The sequence below is a fragment of the Eretmochelys imbricata genome, chromosome 8 (assembly GCF_965152235.1).
Source record: "Eretmochelys imbricata isolate rEreImb1 chromosome 8, rEreImb1.hap1, whole genome shotgun sequence".
Classification (NCBI taxonomy): domain Eukaryota; kingdom Metazoa; phylum Chordata; order Testudines; family Cheloniidae; genus Eretmochelys; species Eretmochelys imbricata.
Window position 1 is genome coordinate 16,754,928 of NC_135579.1, and position 21,239 is coordinate 16,776,166.

At 39.5% G+C, this 21,239-nt stretch overlaps 1 protein-coding gene across 3 annotated transcripts in view; it reads right to left on the reverse strand.

The window, feature by feature from the left end:
* The window catches only part of NR3C1 (nuclear receptor subfamily 3 group C member 1), a 160,430-nt gene that overhangs the window by 32,259 nt on the left and 106,932 nt on the right, over nt 1-21,239 (reverse strand). For all 3 annotated transcript variants that reach the window (XM_077825411.1, XM_077825412.1, XM_077825410.1), the window contains one exon: nt 12,101-12,217. In XM_077825411.1, coding sequence (XP_077681537.1) covers nt 12,101-12,217 — 117 coding nt within the window. The remainder of the gene's footprint in view (nt 1-12,100; nt 12,218-21,239) is intronic.

Genomic DNA, 21,239 nt, shown 5'->3' on the forward strand with positions numbered 1-21,239 from the left:
GGCTAAGCAGGGATCTTCTGAGGGAACAAAATGTTTGCAGTTCACTTTTAAAACATATTACTAATTTATGTTTTTCAGAAGAAATGCTTAACAATAAGCATAGTGGTAGTCTGGGATAAGCATCTTTACTGACAAAAATCCATACGTCTTTACTCGTATATCATAGCTAGTCAGCTAATTCACATTTGAAATCAATAGCTGCCTCTTATTTTATCTCTGTTTGCCACCAACACTCATTCTGGCATGGACAAAGCATGTAGGAAGGATTACAATGGTCAGAGAACATTTTTGTTCAGTAGGAAAAATAAATACAATGAAAATGAAAACTATGAAACTTCAGTGAGGAGTCCAACAGCAAGATTTTCTATCTATTGCATCATATACTTCTAATATTTTCTCCTTTGGTTTTAAAGATCTGTTTGTATTCTAAAAAGCCTTTAGCTCTGTTCAGCCAATCAGGTTACTCAACTCCTTAAATATACTGAACTCTAGAATAAGAGCGGTCATTTTTCCATGATACTTTTTGGGGAAGATTATCAATTAACTTCAGCAAAATTCAGCAGCAACACTGATTTGTTTTTACTGAATCACCTTTGTACGTCCAGACTTTTGCTGCATTAAGATTTTGTTCACTCATTAAGATAGCAGTCAGGGATGTAGAAATGTGCTTCAAAACATGAAAGTGCACTTATACTCTGTTGGTGTCTGATGGCACCATCAGATGGTAACGTAGCTTCCCAGGCTTGTTCTCTTTGAGTAATTCCCTAGTAAAAGTTTAAAGTAATGGTGTCCCCCACTCCCAACTACCAGCCCAGCAAATTCACCCTGAAATCTGGAGGTCAAATTCCTAAATATACATCAGTTGCTCCTGTCTTTGATGGGTATGCACACGTGTAACTGAAGGGTTGATTTTGAGCATATAATCAGAGTGCAAGGTAACAATTCTGTTGATGAATTGTGAGATAGCAGCACCGCTACGATAGCCATTTTGTTCTAACACAAGTCAAAAAATTTTATTCTCAACACAAAGGTGAGCAGATAAGACTCTATAAAAGGACAGGAATCACCTCTCAAGTAAGAAGGTGCCATTTACACAGTCACTTTTAAGAGTAAGCCTCACTTCCACAGGCATTCAAAGAAGCATTTTTCATCCTTGCACCTGAAGAAGATTACAAACTGCCAAGAGAAATCTACGAGTGATACTGCTTTGTATTTGGCTGCCGTGCTCTTTGTGTACTGGAAACAAATTTATCATAGGCTTTGTGGTCTTATGCCAGATTGCTAGTTTCCTAAAGGCATATATTATCTCATTGTTTTCTTGTACTCCCCTGTAAGTCTGTATGTATCTGCTGTCTCTCATGTTAGACTGTAAGATCTTTGGGGCAGGGTCAGTCTTTGTTAGGGTGACCAGATGTCCCAAATTTATAGGGACAATCCTAATATTCGGGGCTGTGTCTTATATAGATGCCTATTACCCCATGTCCCCGTCCCGATTTTTCATACTTGCTCCCTGGCCACCCTAGTCTTTGTGTTCTGTGTTTGTACAACGGGGTGCTGATCCATGAATGGGGCAGGCACCACAGTAATACAAGTAATAAATAATAATAATACATAACATTACAAAAAACTACATTAAAAAAATTAGGTTTGGAAAATCAAGAACCAAAAACTTAGGAAATCCCAGAATTAATATTATTGGTGCTCTCATTTCAGGTGCCTGGACCTGGCATGGCCCACAGCAGCCCAGAACTATAATTACAGGAAAAGTCCTGCTCAGCCCCAGGCTGAATCACGCTTAGTGTGGATGAAATCTTCAGGGAATTTAGCTGCTAAAAATCTAAGAAGTCTACTGAGCATGCGATTTTTCAAAGGCCTATAACTTGGCCAAATTTTGGGTAGATTTTCTAAGCAAAGCACATCTATGATACAAAAGTTGCCACCATCTCTAATCATGTACCACCCATATTTCAAGTCTCTACAGCAAAGCGAGGGGGGTGCTAGACCTTTTAAAAGAAAAGGTTGTCAGAATTTCTTAATATGGGCAAAACAATGTTAAAAAATTTAAAAAATAAATTCACCCTGAGGCGCCACTTGGCACAGAAAATTTAAGTCCAAACTGTTAGAATATGGCAAAAGTCATAAGCATCTGAAAAAAATAATGGGGAAGTTTAATAATAGGTTGTGCTACTGTCCCCACGTTAACGTTATAGGTTAGGGGTTCTCAAACTGGGGGTCGGGACCCCTCAGGGGGTCCTGAGGTTATTACATGGGGGATCACGAGCTGTCAGCCTCCATCCCAAACCCAGTTCCGCCTCCAGCATTTATAATGGTGTTAAATATATAAAAAAGTATTTTTAATTTATAAGGGGGGGGGTCGCACTCAGAGGCTTGCTATGTGAAAGGGCTCACCAGTACAAAATTTGAGAACTACTGTTATAGGTGGTAATGCTAGCAACACCTACAATTAAAGCTGCCCAACACTTCCCAATATAAACCCTTATTTTCAGCTGCTTATAACTATGGGTCAAATCTTTTTCCTAATGATGGCAAAAATCCCCACTGACTTCAACGGGGCCAGGACTTCTGTTTATAGATAACTAGATAAAACACAAAAACACCCACTAATATATGTGGGCTTTTACTGTGTAATCATCAAGGTGTGAAATTATAAAAACCATGGAAATGTACAGCTGAAAGGTAGAGGTTATTTATATTTAGTCCAGTGCCCTGTGCTGAAGCAGAACCAAAGAATCTAAACTATCCCTGACTGATGTTTGTCAAGCTTGTTCTTAAAAACCTTGAGTGAGGGGGATTCCACAACCTACTTTGGAAGCTATTCAAGAGCTTAACTACCCTCACAGCTAGAAAGTTTCCCCTAATATCTAACTTAAATCTCCCCTTGCTGCAGATTAAGCCCATTACTTTTTGTCCTATCTTCAGTGGACACAGAGACAATTGATCACCATCCCCTTTATAAAAACCCTTAACATATTTGAAAACTGTTACGAGGGCCTGCCTCAGCCTCTTTTTCTCAAGACTAAACATATGCAGTTTTTTTAACCTTTCTCATAAAAGTTTTAGAAAAGTTTTTATCATTGGTGGTTGCTCTCCTCTGAACTTTCTCCAGTTTCGCTACATCTTATTTAAAGTGTGACTACCAAAACTGGACAATACTCCAGTTGAGGCCTCGCAAGTGTCAAGGGGAGCAGGACAATTACCTCCTGTGTCTTATACATGACATTTTTGTTAATACACCCCCAAATGATATTAGCCTTTTTAGCAACTACATCACATTGTTTGATCATGTTCAATTTGTAATCCACTATAATTCCCAAATTCTTTACTGCAGTACTATCACTTAGCCACTTATCCCCCATTTTGTAGTTGTGATTTTTCCTTCTTAAGTGTAGTACTTTGCATTTGTCTTTACCAAATTTTACCTTGTTGGTTTCAGACCAATTCTCCAATTTATCAAGGTCATTTTGAATTTTAATCCTGTTCTCCAAAGCGCTAGCAACCCCTCTCACCTTGGTGTCAGTTGAAAATATATATGCACATTTTTGTCCCATTATCCAGGTCTTTAATGAAAATATTGAACAAACCTAGGACATATCCCTGTAGGACCCAGGTAGATAAATGCTCCCAGTGTGACAATTAACCATACCTACTCTATGTACAATTTTTCAACCAGTTGTGCACCCATCTTATAGTAAATTTCATCTAGCCCATATTTCCCTAGTTTGCTTAGGAGAATGTCTTGGGGGACTCAATTGTAAATCTTACTCAAAATCAAGATATATCATGTCTATGGTTTCCCCTCATCCACTACACCAGTAACCCTGTCAAAGATGCAAATCCAGGGTTTCAAGAAACTTTCCCATAAAGACTGTCCCCTGTACTGTTTGGTTTTGCTCCTGTTTTATTATTTGGAATCTTCCTCTTTTTTCTTTTCTTTTGCTCTTCAATTTCAGTCCTCTGTTCTAATTCTTGACTCATTTCTACCTTCTTTTTTCTTTATCAATAAAGTTCTGGGTAACTCTTCAGCCCCGTCATTGTGGTAAAGCCTTTACAAAAAGCTACTGGGGGAAGTCATGATTAAGGCTGTTTTAGTCATGGGTATTTTTAGTAAAAGTCATGAACAGGTCATGGACAATGAACAAAAATTCACAGCCTGTGACCTGTCCAAGACTTGTACTATAAATATCCCTAACTAAAACTTCAGCCACGGGGCCGCACGTGCTCTGGGGCGAGTGATCCAAGGTGGCGAGGGTGCTTGGGGGGTGGGGCGGTTCAGGGGCGCTGCAGGTGCTGGGGGTGTGGCCCACAACACCTGCTGGTGCTGAGGGGGAAGAGGGATAGGCCGCAACGCACAGCTCAGGACCACTACTAGTGCTCGGGGGGAGGGGGGGTGAATTTGCTGGGGCTGGTAGGCTCCCTACCTGGCTCTGCGTGTCCCTGCAGCTCTTAGTGGGAGGGAAGGCCAGGTGGGCTCCCCGCGCTGCCCCCGCCACAAGCTCCGGCTCCACAGGTCCCATTGACTGGGAACCCCAGTCAATGGGAGCTGCAGGGGTGGGGCCTGTGTGCGCAGGCAGTGCGCAGAGTGCCCTGGCCCCATTGGGAGCTGCAGGGACATGCTAGCCACTTCTGGGGAGCCCCTCACCGAGGTTAGCACTGTCCCACACCCCAACCCCCTGCCCCAGCCATAAGCCCCCTCCCACACCCAAACTGCACCAGCGCCGGCCGCTGCAGAAGTCATGGATGTCATGGAAAGTCACAGAATCTGTGACCTCTGTGACAGACACACAGCCTTAGTCATGATCACAGAGGGAGAGACAATCCCTAAGGCAATTGGATCCAGTCATCATGGTGGGGATTTGAATATGAGGACAGAGAGATTGATATGAACACTGTTTTCAATAGGAAGTCAGTGCAGAAAAGAGAACTGGGGGATAGTGCCCGTATGTATCTGTTGTAAAAATTTAGAGCTGTGTGTCTTAATTTCACTGAAACTTCTACCTGTGTTGTTTCAATAGCTCTCCCAATGGTTTTACACAGATGCTGAATAACAGGGAGATGATTCAAGTCCTGTCTAGGCTCAATGAATCAGAACAAATGTCACCAGAAACCCTTCATGTAATTATTTACATGCCTTTCACTACAACTCTATCAAATCATTTAATTTTAAAAATACTATCAATACCTTCCTGCAAATAATTCCTTTAACTTCTCTATACAGGACATCCCTACTGGCTAGTGGAATGTTTTGTCAGATTTCTTTTCTTCTGCCTAAATCTTTAGTCATACTGAACATCACTTCCTGCTAATAAATGCAATTTAAAAATGAACTGGAGAGTTTTACTTTAAAAGTTAACAAAAATCAAAAACAGATTGTGTGCTTACACAGTGGTGCATTTCTTGAATACAAAACACTCCCCAACTCTGTATCACTTTTCAATTTTCCATTTGGCCTCAAATCCAAGCATTTTTGTTTTTCTTGCTATTTAATTCTGTTTTTCAGTCTTAAAAAATGGTAGTTTACAAAGCACTAAATTAAAATAAAACTAATGTTTAACTCCTGGTTACAGATATATATTTTAAATAAAGAAAAAATGATGAATTTTGCTGAATCTCGTGAAGTTACCTACAGCACCTGGAACTTCAAGGGTGTGCATCTGCACATGTTCATAAGACACTAACTTTTAGTCACTGAATGCCATTTTTATGTTTAATGACACAGTTACTGTTAATCAGGTTAAATGGGATAGATTTATGGAACAGTCTAACACTAGCGGCAACCTGAGTTCTGATTTGTTACAGCTTCCATTAACCTATTTTGCACTTATCTGACTCCCTTTGGATAGCAGAAATGAAGCACCACATCTGACAGATTACAGTCCGTGGTATAAGAAGAAAAGTACATTAATCAAATTAAAGATTGGACTGAAAAAGCTGTGCTATCTATAACTGCAATAATTCTGAAGCAGCAAAGCATGACAGACAACAATAAACCTTCAATGTTCAGCAGCTATGAGTCCTGGAGATCTTTACTGCCTTGTCCTCACTACGTCATTTTGGGCCTATCACTTTATAATAAAACTGCTTGGGGCTCCAGGTAAAAAAATCTGATGGGCTGGAGAATATTTCTTAAGGTTAAAATAATAAGAAATGTAAAATACATGTCTCTTGACACTTCTCCCCTACATCTAAGGCAGCCAACTATTTCTAGCACAAAAATATAGCTTTACCCAAAACAAAGGTTTATTACTAAAATGATCAATACAAAAAATTGAGTTTGACAAACTCTAGAAATTTACAGGTTTCAGAGTAGCAGCCGTGTTAGTCTGTATCCGCAAAAAGAAAAGGAGCACTTGTGGCACCTTAGAGACTAACAAATTTATTTGAGCATAAGCTTTTGTGAGCTACAGCTCACTTCATCGGATGCATGCCTATTTAAAATTTACAGTAAATGTTTCTTGCTACAGTAATATTTATGTCTCGTTTACACAAAAAAGTTAATTTGGAATAAAGTGGAGAGTGAATTTAAATATGTTCTGCAACTATGAATTAGGATTTTTTTCTTCTATGAATTACTGAATATAAGAACATAAGAACGGCCCCAAAGATCTATCTAGCCCAGTATCCTGTCTTCCGACAATGGCCAATGCCAGGTGCTTCAGAGTGAATGAATAGAATAGGTAATCATCAAGTGATCCATTCCCTATTGCCCATTCCCAGCTTCTGGCAAACAGATGCTAGGGACACCATTCCTGCCCATCCTGGAATTATCCTCTATGAATTTATCTAGTTCTTTTTTGAACCCTGTTATAGTCTTGGCCTTCACACCACCCTCTGGCAAGGAGTTCCACGGGTGCATTTTGTGAAGAAATACTTTCTTTTGTTTGTTTTAAACCAGCTGTTTATTAATTTCATTTGGTGACTCCTAGTTCTTGTGTTATGAGGAGGAGTAAACAACACTTCCTTATTTACTTTCTCCACACCCATCGTAATTTTATACCTTACTTATTTTCTCCACACCAGTCATGATTTTACAAGAAGTGGAAGTTTTAAATAGCCCTCATTCTTCAGCATTCCGGAGGCATTATTTTGCATTAGAGAGAAAGGTTTATCAAATCAGATTTTAAAATAAAAAGCTGTGTTTCCGTAACAAGTGTGGAAAAAAGTCTGAAAACCAGAAACATAATACTACAACATAAACTAAAATCCATTTTAAAAATGTCATTTTATTTTTCATTCCAAATTGAAAGTTGTACTCCCAAACCTCCTTTAGAGTGGTCTTTACAGACTTATAAGACTTTTAAGGTCAGAAGGGACCATCATGATCATCTAGTCTGATCTCCTACACACTGCAGGCCACAGAACCTCACCCACCCACTCCTGTAATAGACCCCTAATCTCTGGCAGAGTTACTGAGGACTTCAAATCATGAGTTAAAGATTTCAAGTTACAGAGAATCCACCATTTACACTAGTTTAAACCTGCAAGTGAGCAGTGCCCATTCTGCAGAGGAAGGTGAAAACCCCTCAGGGTCTCTGCCAATCTGATCGGGGAGAAATTCCTTACAAATGCCAAATATGGGGCTCAGTTAAACCCTGAGCATGTGGAAAGACCCCTGGGAAAGAATTATCTGTAGTAACTCAGAGCCCTTCCCATCTAGTGTCCCATCATTGGAGATATTTGCAACTAGCAGTCGCCAGATCAGCTATATGCCATTGTAGGCAATCTCATCATAACATCCCCTCCATAAACTTACCAAGCTCAGACAGTTAGGTTTTTTGCCCCCACAACTCCCCTTGGAAGGCTGTTCCAGAACTTCACTCTTTTAATGGTTAGAAACCTTTGTCTAATATGAAGCCTAAAGGTGTTGATGGCCAGTTTATATTCATTCCTTCTTGTGTCAACACTGGTGCTTAACTTAAGTAACTCCTCCTCCTCCTCTCTGTTATTTATCCCTCTGATGTACTTATAGAGAACAATCATATCTCCCCTCAGCCTTTGTTTGGTTAGGCTAAACAAACAAGCTCGGAGTCTTCTCTCATAAGGTAGATTTTCCATTCTCTGATCATCCTAATAGCCCTTCTCTGCACTGGTTCAAGTTTGAATTAATCTTTCTTAAACATGGGAAACCAGAATTGCACACAGTATTCCAGATGAGGTCTCGCCAGTGCCTTGTGTAACAGTACTAACACTTCCCTGTCTCTATTGGAAATACCTCTCGCCTGATGCGTCCTAGGACTGCATTAGCTTTTTTCACAGCTGCATCAGACTGGTGGCTAATAGTCATCCTGTGATCAACCAATACATCCAGGTCTTTCTTCTCCTCTGTTGCTTCCAACTCATAAGCCCTCAGGTTATAGCAAAAATTCTTGTTAGTCCCTAAGAGCATGATCTTGCATTTTGCACTATTAGATTCCATTTAATTTATATTACTGTAAACTCTACCTGCTACTTGGCTATTACACCCCTTAACAAGGCAACACTTGTCTATTGTATACCACGACTAGGTAAATCATACTTAGATTTTAAACCTGCTTGTTAAAATTGCTCACTTTTGTAAAAATACCTTACATACTAAGTCCATGCACTCTGTAAGAATCGGGAAATAAAAATCCAAGAGCAGACAGTATATGATATGCTACAGTTAAATCCACAATTAGTTTAGTGCCAAGGTATAAAGCCTTAAAAATAGAACCTATCAAAGAAGACTGGGAAACTCAATATTATAATAGGGCTTGTGGAGTCCGATTATAAGCAGTTAAACTAGAGTACAAGCTGCAACCAAGTACCCTGGATACTAATGGCATCTCTATATTAATTTTGTACAGTTAATATCAGATCAGGATGATTAACCAAAAAACCTATTTAAGACTAAAAAGTGTATGTGACACCAATAGTTCTCTTGCCTTTGTGTAGTTTTTAGACTGAAGTTTTCAATGTGAAAAGTTAACATTGCCTCATTGACCAAAGTATCTTAAAATGGAAGCTTAAACTAGCAGTTCCAACAACTCCTTTATTTTACACTTTCCATATTAACCCCTGAACAAGTGCAAAATTCACTATCACATTCCAAGTGTAATCCAAAGTAATGAGGGGTTGGTCATCACCTGCCGTGCGATCTTGGGCCCCTCACAAAACAGCCAAACAGCATGCAGGTCACATCCTGAATGTCTGTGTATAAATGCAATCTGCTAGCAACACTCCAGTTACACACTGGTTTCCACCAACCTTGTGTAGCTCAAAAACTTGTCTCTCTCACCAAAAGAATTTGGTCCAATAAAAAATATTACCTCACTCACCTTGTCTCTCTAATATCCTGGGACTGACACAGCTACAACTACACTGAATGCCAAATTCAAATTCAGATAACTGGAAAGGAAACTCAGCTTCTAGATAAGAAGTTTGGAAGGCAGTACTGATCTCCATCTAAATGATAGCTTTTAACTTGGAGAAACGTGAGAAATATATTACATTTGCCAGTTTCCATAATTGTGATTTCCTCTGAAAGAGATGAAGTTCAAGTCCCCTAAAATGCCACACAATTGTGTTTTAGAGAGAGAAAATACATAACACATTTCTTAGATCAGGATAGTTCATATGTTTAACTTTAGCAGCTGATCACGCTTTGCACCTTAGGGATGTTGAGTTTTCCATACTTTAAAAAGAGAAATACACTTTTTCCAAAATCTGCACAGTTGTTTTGTGTAGAAACAAACCGAGCTGAGATAGCAGATCTTGTAACACCTTTTCAAACTACTAGTCCTGCCAGTCACTTTTGCCATCCAAAAGTGTTAAAGCAAAAGGGCAAAAATCTTAATTTGGATGAGAGAGCTGCTCACATTCTTTTTGGGTATGCCAATATAACAGCTGGAAAGGTACTTCCCAGGGCGGATAAGCAGATGCGCTAGCTCTGCTTGTGCTAGCATACTAAAAATGGCAGCGTGGCTGTGGTGGCACATTCCTGCGTGCACACATGCCTGCGTTGGATTCTTTTTCATTATTTTATTTGAATCTATAAAGTTTTAAAATAGAAACTTTCCATGCTGGCAGGAAATGTTTTTCTATTTTCCAAAGCTATAGAATCTGAGTTAGAAATCTCTCCCTGCACCCTATCTTTCCAATAAATTAATTTTCTCATTCCTATATTTCAACTAATTGCAATGCAATGCAAATGTTTAATATATTTTGGCAAAGAAAAGGCCAGAAAGAACATGTAACCAGTTAACATACAATAAAACAGGAGTTTTGTTAATTTCGTACACTATGGCTTTTAATAACCAAAAGCCAAATCTAGGATTTGAACCTAAGCAGGCAATTCAAAACCAAAATGCTACGAAAGCTTATGCCCAAATAAATCTGTTAGTCTTTAAGGTGTCACCAGTCTCCTTGTTCTTTTTGTGGATACAGACTACCCCCTGATACTTGTCACTATATTGGATACTTAACATTTCAAAAGCTCACTTAACCAGACTCCTGGTTTGCCACGTCATTTTTATAATGAAGGGTAACTCTTCACTTAATATTTTGTTAATTTTCTTTGTTTGTTAGATCAATACAGAGCCATTATTTTGGGTTTCCAACAGCTACCTTGCCACTCAAGCTTCATGTTTTGTTTTTTGTTTAAAATCAACCGCAAATTATTTACAAATTTATATCCAACAAAATATATTTTACATATATCTAACAATTTTGGATACATACATATCTTTGGGATATCTGCACCTAAATAAGCAGGATTACTTTGTACAACTGTCATCATCCATGTCCAAGAAAGATTAATTCAAACTGAAGCAGGACCAGAGAAGGGCTACTTGGATGATCAGGGAAAGGAGAACCTATCTTATAAAATAAGAGTAATACAGCTTGGCGTAGTTGGCCAAGGGGAAATGTGACTGCTCTTTATAAATACATCAGAAGGTAAACACCAAAGAGAGAGAAGAACTATTTAAAAAAAAGCATAATGTTAGCACAAGAACAAATGGATATTAACCGGATACAAATAAATTTATGCTGGAAATTAGAATAAAGTTACTAACCATCAGAGGAGCGTGGTTCTGGAACAGCCCTCCAATAAGTAATGGGTGCAAACAACTTAACGAGTTTTAAGGTGGAATTTCATAAATTTATGAATGGCATTATATGATAGGGTTGCCTGCAATAGCAGAGGAACAGACTATGACCCAGGAAGTCCCTTCTGGTCCTACATTCCTTATGTATGCCTGGCAGTAAAAGGCATTAATCACAACAATTCAATAGAAATGTATCAAGCATAAATAGAGAGCTATACTAATTTATTAGTAGAAAAAGTTTGCTGTGATTATGCTTGATACTGAATGCTAGGGAAAAAAGTTTTAAAGCAGCTAACCACTACATCTGCAGCTGATATGGTTTTGGATTTCTCAGTAGTCATCTATGACTTAACACAAAGCAACCCACACTAGTACGTGTGTATCTGTTAATGGTATATTTTCCAGAAAATTTGGCACAAGGTTTTTAAGGACCAAAATAAGTATTAATTTTCCACTGCCTACACAGAAAGCTGACTCTCTCCACCCAGACTTTCCCTTCCTTCAATTTTGGAAGCACAAATCTACTTCATTTCAGTTCTCTGTCCTTGATCTTTTCTTCATTTGAGTTTTCAAATGGCACATCATATTCCTAAGTGATATGGGATATGTAGGATACTTTCCACATCTCACCCATAGCTAGGTTCCCGCTGTCTGAGATTCAGTGAAGGAAAGAGGGCAAGGGATATCTGTGTGTGAGGGTGGGGGAAAGAAATGTCCTAATTTTTGTGCATGTGTTCTGTCTGTGAATAAAAACAGGACATTGGTTCATACCAGTGGATTGTTAAAAGACAAGTATGGTAAGAGATATAGCTGTTGTAGGAGAGAAGGAAAGATTAGAAGCAGCGCACAAAGAAAATCTTAATTTTTGCCAACAAGGATGTGGGGTTATACCATAAAATAATGAATAACTATTTTGAACATTTTAAGGCACTGCTCAGATGCATGCTTACATGATAAAACCAAATGATCCTTGTTAGGGGTTCAGAGAAACAATCCATTCAAGTATTTTAAGTTACCTTCTAGATTCATGCCAGCTTGAAGACATTTCCGGTAGCGACAGGCCGGACAGTTTTTTCTTCGAATTTTGTCAATGATACAATCATTTCTTCCAGCACATAGATAATTGTGCTGTCCTGTATTTACACAAAAAGAAAATATGTCCAGTTAAAATAGTGGGTACATTTGTCCAGTTAATTTTGGTTTTAGAGTTAAGAAATTGGGAAGTATATAATGTACTGAATCACTGCACCTCATTTTTAGCAGACTTATTATAGTAATATCAGTATCCACAATTCCCCATCACCACGCACATTTCCTAGGCAAGACATATGAAGAACTCAATACAAATAAATGTTTAAAAATTCTGTTTCTTTATGACCAATTTAGGTGGATTTTTCTCTTAAATTTATCACAAGTCATCCTCTACTGAATCTCCTCAAATTCTTTATAATGCTTTTTATAAAGTCACAAAAATATCAAAATTATCAGATGATAGTATGGAAAGTTAGAGGCAAGAGGAAATTATCAAACAGTCTAAATGCACCATATAGCCCCCTTGAGAGAAATTTGAGAATTACAATAAAAAATTAACATTCATAAAGCAGTTCACTTTAAAATATCGAACTCTATTGCTTATAGGAAAATAAGATTTCAGAAACAGCAATATGTAATTCTGCATTTCTGAGATTATGAGAAGCCAGACAGCACCAAGGCCAACTGCCAGAAAGGCCAATTTGAGTGTGTTCATTTATAAATTCTTCAGAATATACTGATTTTACCACTTTTAAAACATGGAGGAAGAGCTCCTTGGGTAGAGTTTGTGAAGTGGACAGACTAAATCCCTTGGTATTTTTATGGAACCAAAACTAAGCTGACCTTGGAAGCCTAGAAAATTGAACTACATAACTTAAAGAGTTGCTGCTCTCCATGATGGATTTCTCAGCAGAGTTAAAACAGGAGGAACACTAGAGTATATATTAATGAGTTTTAACTGTTTTAACTGTGACTAATTTTCTAAAGATCTTTTCCTGTTCAGAAATAACTGTCATCAAAGGACAGCTTCTTCTCCAGTTTGAAAACTAAAATAGACTCCAGAAGCAGGTCTCTCTTCATCTGGTCTAATGCTACTGATACATAGGCTGATTAAATGGTAATTCTAAAATCTCATACTCATTGAGTAAGAACTGAATCCAACTTTTGCTCTAATGGATTATTACAGTCCTGATCACTGTCCTGGCAATTTTCACATAGCATTCAACTACTGCAGAATATAAGTGGGAAACAGAAGAAAGCTTTTTACCTTTGCATTAGGGATTCAGCACGTTTTCTAAAAATACCTGTGAATTTAATATTTTTTTGCTACAATGTATCACCATTATCACCCCACCCATGAAGCAGGCAGAGGCTATTCCAGTCTGTTTAATTCAAAATTGGCACAAATTGTTTAATGAAGTAACTGAAAGCCCTACTGTAGTATGATAACACTAAAGAGGTAATTTCATTATAAAAACTCTTTTACAACTCTGAGAATGAATCAAGGGTACAGGAAATAGATTGAATTCACACTCATTTAATTGGCTAGCATTTAAAGTCTGCTGATTCTATGCCAAGTTTCTGGGACAACAGATACTTCACCTATGGGAGGGCAGTCTGGGAATTTTTTAAGGTGAAAATAAACATTCAACTTTTCCCTGATTATTTGAGCTGTGAAAACCGCCTGCTTAGTAGCAAAAAAGTTTGATTAAGGAGTGCATCAGGTCAATTTGTGTAATTGGCTGTGAAGGTGGGGTACAAAGACTATTACTGTGGCTTCACTCAGGCTTACTTCCTTAGGTAGCTCACTGATTTCTTGATATTCATAGGGAGCTTTTTTCATTCAGTTTTGTACAAGCTCCAAAAATCTTCTATTTGGAGAAGAGGAAGCAACAGGGACCTTCAGGCACTAAGTTCCATCCAGAATGAAAGTAGTAAATGGACGTCACAACCAGGACACTTGTTCTCATTAACAAATATGTATGTAAGTATGTGTATATATAGATACACAAATGGACACTGCAGATCAACTAAGTAGAAATACCAATCACTGCAATAAAATGAAAAAAGAGTAATTTTTCTTGCTTTCTCACAGAGATGCTGAAATTCAGAATATGAATATTGCAGAACAATTACAGATGATGTTCCAGGTAGGTAGTCTTTAGGAGCTGCTCCTCTTTTCCTGACACATGGTACCACTTATGGTGCTTATGTACACTACCATTAGTGATTAGCCATCATTCCTTTTTTAGATGGAATGCTCCATTGCTTCTATGGTGTTGTAGACCTCTGTCCCCCCATTAACATTTTGTGGTGAATGGAAGTAAGGTGATTGCACACTGCTCTGCTTCATGCAAGCCTGGAAGCTATGCAAAGGTATAGGGTTGTATAAAAAACACCAACCTTTTCAGTCACCTTTGTAACTAAACAATGGCAGTTGAGGCAATACAGTGGTAAAGGTAGCTAATGATTAGAGAACAAATTGGAAAGTTTTTAAAAGCGCTTACCGCAGATATGAATGCTTCAAACGTAGTGCTGAGGACTATATTAGACCATGATGGGAGCAGTGAAAGGTTGTTGTTGATCTAACCACTCTTGCTTTACAAACCACACTGCAGGCATGCTGCTTCTGGATATCAGAACAGACCAAACAAATCTGCTGACCCCCACGAAACAGTCACAATATAATTTCCTGATTCTGTCTCTTTTGAGATTCCAGCACCTTCCCACTCTTGCTTGTGTGCCTTTTCTCATGCTGCTCCCTTCTCCGGAAATGACACTCCTCCCCACCTTTCAGCAGGGCCGGCTCCAGCTTTTTTGCCGCCCCAAGCGGCGAAGGAAAAAAAACAACCACCAAGCCTGCTTGAGGTGCCGCCGAAGTGCCGCTGAAGAGGAAGAGAGGGACTGCAGGGCCCGCTACCGAAGACTTGGAAGTGCCACCCTGATGACAGACGGAGTGCTGCCCCTTTCTATTGGCTGCCCCAGGCACCTGCTTCCTTTCCTGGTGCCTGGAGCCGGCCCTGCCTTTCAGTATACTCATTCTCCTTTGAATCCCTCCTCAAAACCCACTTGTTCCATTTGGGTATTCACCAGTCTCCTTCACACCCTTTTCCACTACCTTATTTTCAATTGAAGAGAATATCAGGACTTCTCAACCTATTTGCCTCTCCTCTACCCTCTCTTTGTCAATGCAGAGCATTGCAGCAGGGATCAAGTTTCTTTTAAGTCTATATAAATGTGTTATGAAGTGTTACAATGATATAACTATATAATAATTATCACTGTTATTGGAATCCTCTAAAAAGGAGATGCAGTATTTGTGAGTTTCTTGTATACTTACAAATAAGGACTCTGATAGGTATACCATTTAACCAAACTGTACAAGGATAAAGATTATTTCATTAAAATACAGTAATCCTCAAGGATTACAAATGGAAGGTATTAAAACTGCAGCAAATAAAGACCTTTACTCCCTTAATGACATTTAAAAGTTTAAATTACAGGGCCTGTCATGTCATATCTTATCCCACCACAGTTCATTCAGGAGTGTCACATAGCTAAAACTGCTAATTAAACTTCCCTTCTTAAAGCAGCTTCCGAAAACTGAAACGAGCACACAACCCTGTGGGCCAGATTTTCAAAAGGGCGTGGAATCCTGATTCCCCCTGCTGAGAACAACGGCAACCACTGGGTGCAGAGCACTTTTCACAGTATGGCCCTGCTCTTCTAGGTTTACAATACAGGAGCTACTAAATATGCTTTGCACAAGGAAGTTCTCTGTCACAACCCAGTCCAGTTCCATCCTCTGAATGGATACGAGTCTGTTGTGAGGAGATCCAACCACTGATGACCATATGCTCCAAAGCTCCCTAGGTCTGGATAGTGACTCATCCCTATTAATAGCTCTGGGTCACTCAGGAACACTCTCCCCTCTTGGCAACAGGATGGATAAAAATGGCTGATTTTTAATGTTTTGTATATCGGATTTTTTAATTTAAATTAAATACTTATTTAAAAAAAATAAACCTACTTAAAATTACATTTGAAATTATAACAACCTCTGTTAAGGCCTAAACTTAGTATAATCTATTAAAACAATTTAAATTAAATAAAAAATATTAAGCAGTACATGTTTGCTGCCAAGCTTTTTTTAAAAGTCAGACTGCTGAACTGGTGGAAATCACTCCCTAAGCACCTGAACCTAGAGTTTATGACGTGCTAAACCAGCTTTCAACAGCAGTAACCTCTTCTGCAGGTCCAGAAAGAGGATTTTCTTCATTTCAGTTTATTCAACTAGTTGAGTTCCATGACTAGTTGAGAGGATGAGATTTGCTAGTTCTAAAATCTTTAAGGACATGATGAACAGAAATAATCAGTTCAATTCACTAACTATAGATCATACTTCCTTTGCTTAATAAATCAATTAGTTTTAAATATAAAACATGTTTTGATAACTGTTCTGATAACTTTCTTCTTATGCATGTGGAATATCTTTAGGTAGTTTCATTTAAATAATCAATCAATATTAAAATACTGTTTTTGTGCATTTTAAATTGAATTTCCATCCAAATAGAACTTGACACAAAGCACGAGTAAAAAAATGAATCATCATCTGATAAATAAGAAGTGTATTATTCATCATTTTCTTGCAAAATAAAAGTAATAAAAATTAAGAATCTGAATAAATATACGTTAAGCTATATATATAGTGTATCTGCCTGATTAGCAAAAAGAACCACCAAATATACCATAAAAGGCTATATTTAGTTGCAAATCAGTCTGGATGACTCTTCCTAATGTCAGCTCTCCACCAGGTAAGAAACACCTCCTCCTTTTCCGGCCGTTTTATACATTAAAAACAAGCTACACATATACCAGTTCAAGCTGGCTCCCAATAGAGGACACAAGGTCTGATATAAAATGGAAGTCAAAAAACAAATTAGGTGACATAACTTAGTACAGATCTACAGCAATCTGTCACATCCTCAAACTGTGGGCCCAATCCCGTTATGCTGCACTCCATACCAGGAAAATTCCATGCTTACCTGAAAGTTTCCTGTCTTCAGGCAGTAAAGTCCACAGATCAGTTATAATGGATATTTCAGCCTGCTTGCAGCTCGAAGGCAGAACCAGACCTGTCAGTCACTGGGCAGAAGAGGAATGCCTCACCCAGAGAAGCTGCTGTCAGTTGAGAGAACTTCCACAGCCAGAATAATTCCATTCTAGTTTCCTAAATTATGGATTGGGCTAAATATTCTTTGAGGAAAAAAAGCATAATCTCTCCTTTGGCAGAGAGAATGGGATATTCTTCTTAATGAAACAAATCCAAGTCTTTGGGTTTCAATTTCCATCTATATTCTGGATGATCCATTTGTTTCCAGTGTGGGCTAGATCTGTGGACCTTATTATCTGAAGAAAGGAAATTTTACATATATCCTCTATCTTCTTCCCTTTGGCACGAAGACATTGAGAAGTTTTCTGCCAAAAAATGGCACTGACAAAAGACTGTATGATAAATATGTAGAAGTTGGTGAATGTATGTATTGATGGCTGTGTAGCAGATATCAATATAGGAAATACTCCAGAAAATTTATTACTCTGGGTGTGTTTCTACTTTTTCTCTCTGTACAGAACGATGATAAGAAAAATTGCCCTTTGGGACAGATAAAGGTGAATCAAATTTGGGAAGCCACCCCCAGCCTCCACAAAAGCTACCATCCATATGCACACCAGAAGAACTGTCTATGGAACAGTACAATGGGAAATGGAGATAAGCCTCCTTTAGGAACTTATTCAGATGTATCAGACAGAGCTCTGCTATGTGTGCTCCTGATTATCTGTGGCTAAAAACAGCATGTGGAATAGGCTGTATGTCTCTGATGTGAAGTAGATGATGGGTAGTTTCATTCAGGTCCTGACATTTCTATGGGGTTGCTAGAGACTGGGAATAGAACAAAGTTGTTCCTATGATCCTTGCACACCTCCACAGAATATCCCCTTTGGACAATGTCCAGTGACAACAGTTTTTACCAAAGCTATAGGTAGCCATATGCTCCCAAAATAAAAGACTCTGACATCAATTGGGGGTCTAATTCCAGACAGGGCTGGCTGGAGGCCACGCGGATAGCTCTGAGGCAACTGATAGCAGCTAGTGATGTCGCCTCAGCCCTTGTTCTAGCTACCACTTGCAAAGTGGTATTTTTTCCTGTTATACTTCAGAGACTGCTTCAACTTTCTAAAAATCTGTATTCCTTCCTATAGTGTCTGGCAGGAGCCAGGACTGCAAGATGGCTTTTCTGATAATTCTGAATAACCTCAGGTTTTCATAAAAGCTTCCCATTATATCACAAAAAGAGCTGGGAGCTGCTTTGCCTACACATTTAATTTCAAGGACCAAAGCCCCACATACCTGTATGAAACAGATTTGTATCCCACTGTTTTCCGGGGAGAAGCCCTTAGAGATATTTTGGTTGAGAATAATGTCCCCCCATGTTGGCGTTGTTTGTGAAAGATGGGTAGCCAGCTAGGATGATTCATCTCAAAATGAGTAAGGATTGCTGCAAGCAAGAGACATCAGACACCAAACCTTTTCATCTGCCCTTTAGGAGCTAGCATGATTCTTCCAAGGCAAGACTGACATTATGTAGCTTAGGGTGTGAGAATTATGGTAAGCTTTTAATTAAAAAAAAATCTTCCCCAACAACTGCAACTTGCCCACATCTTTCTGCTGGTCATATAAGGAGGCAGAACCTGGTCCATTTCATAATGCTTGTGTATGCACCCCAAAATCATATTGGTGCTGGGGGAAGGGGAAGAAGGGTTGAGCTGCCTTACACATTGTAAGTTCATAGCTTCTCTCTCTCTCTCTCTCTCTTTTTTTTAAATTGTTGCTTTACTACTACTTAGATCAGGGAGAAACCTTGACAGTCGTTTATCACAATGCTGTCATCTAGTGATCTCAAAAAATACATACACTCATTTATAGAATATAACAGGTTGATGAGCATAATTGTTTACAGCAAATGTTGTAAAACTGCTATAATACTATTATGGGATTGTTTAAGATAAACTTATCAATTTCCATATAGGATGTCACACATAGCTGGCATACAGTCTACTTAAACTTTGACCTTCAAAATCACATGCCCTATATAAGTTTTATCACATATTAACACACACAATTTACATAAAAATGACACCAACAACACAACCAATGAAAGAAAAGCAAACAAAAATAAATGATACCAAGCAAAGATAACAATAAACCCTCTCACACTCTCAGTGAATGGGTGTATTATATAAATGTACATGTACTCCATGCTTTAGGTACTCACACCACTATCAATTTTTTTTTTTTACTAGGAACATAGTCTAGATATGAGAAAGTTACTTACTTTACAGTAATTGGAAATTTCTCAAGATGGGTAGTCTCCATATGTATTCCACTGTGGGTATGCATGTGCTTCATGCACCCAGAGCTGGAGAATTCTGAAAGCAGCGTCACTTGGCTCATGTATACATCCTCACTCTCCTCATGGCTCCAACCATGAAGGTAGAGCAGACTGAGCATCTCTCCAGTTCTTTCACTCCCACAAATTGAAGAATGCAGAGGTGAAGGAGGGGGTGGGTAGTGCAATATAGATAGGGACCACAGACCTCAAAGAATCTTCACTTGCGATACGGTAAGTAACTTTCTCTTCTTCTTTGATTGCTGGTTCCTATGTCTATTCCACTGCAGGTGACTGATAAGCAGTACTCAAATAGGAGGAGGATACTAGTGGCACAGCTATTTGAAGAACCACTGTCCCGAACAGGGCCATCCCTAGCTATTCTTGGGCCCTAAGCAGCACCCCCCAGGGGGCCGGGGCTAGCTTGGGGGGTAGGGGGGAACCCCGCCCCCCAGCACTCACCAGCAGTGCGGCTGGGGCCGGGTCACTGCACTTCCCGCTGCCGGTAAGGGCAGGCCCGGCCCTGTAGCAGTCCTCATTGGGGGTGGGAGTGGGGGTGGGGTGGGGAGAAGCAGGGCGGGAGCTTTTGGGAAGGGGTGGAGTGGGGGCAGGTGGGGGTGGAGCAGGGGCCGTGGTAAAGAGGTGGGGCAGGGGCTGGAGCAGCATGCAGCTGCACAGGGCATCAGAAAATTTGGTGCCCCAAATTTCCTGGTGCCCTATGCAGCTGCATACTTTGCATATGGGTAGGGACAGCCCTGGTCCCAAAAGACGTGTCACCCTTTCCTTGGTGCTCAAGAGGAACCCGCTCTATTGCTTCTTGCTGTAAGGAGGACTCTATTTCTTATTTGAGAATCTCCTCATTAGAATGGCCCCTGAAAAGGGGCAGGAATGAAGGATTTGGAGAGAGCAATAGGGTAAATTAAATTGCATAATTGGAATGGATGAAGATTAACAAACACTTGTCCATTGTTATTTCACTCCAGGTCTGGAAAAAGAATGCTAGGATGTGTGGGAATCAGCAGTTGGTGATGTCATACATTTGCAGCTCTTGAACGCCTGTCAAAATGTTCATTTGGCTGGGGGCAGGATGATGCTGATGCTCAGGCTGGCAGAAGGTGCAGGGAAACAGGACTTCCGAACCCACCGCCCCTTACATGGTGGCTTACAAGGCTGCTGGTGGTAAAGTGGTTGATTGCCTGCGGAATTTTCTCTTGGGGCCACTATATATGTTCCCAGGGAGAGGAAGGTGGCCCTGGAGTTCTTTAGAATGTGTAAGGACCCATCTATCTTTTGGTTAGAGATGGGTTTCATCCAAGGGCAGGTTCTCCACAGTGTTCTGGATCTCTCTGAGAAACCCCGAAGCGTGAAGCAATGATTCAAGGCACATGACAATGGCTATTGCCATTTATCTTGAAGGTGTGTCTGCTGCTTCTACCACTGATCCTGGCAACCGACTTGCCTTTCTCAATGAGAGTGTGGAATGGAGCTGTCGTGTTAAGGAAACTTGTTGATGAAGTCCATGGATTTGGAATATTTCAGGTAATCATACTTAGGCAACAGTGCTTGGTAATTGGCTATTCTGAACTGAGGGTTAGAAGAAGTGAAGACCTTCCTTCCCAATAAATCTAGGTGTTTACCTGCTTTGTCAATCAGAGTAGACTTAGGGTATTGCTGT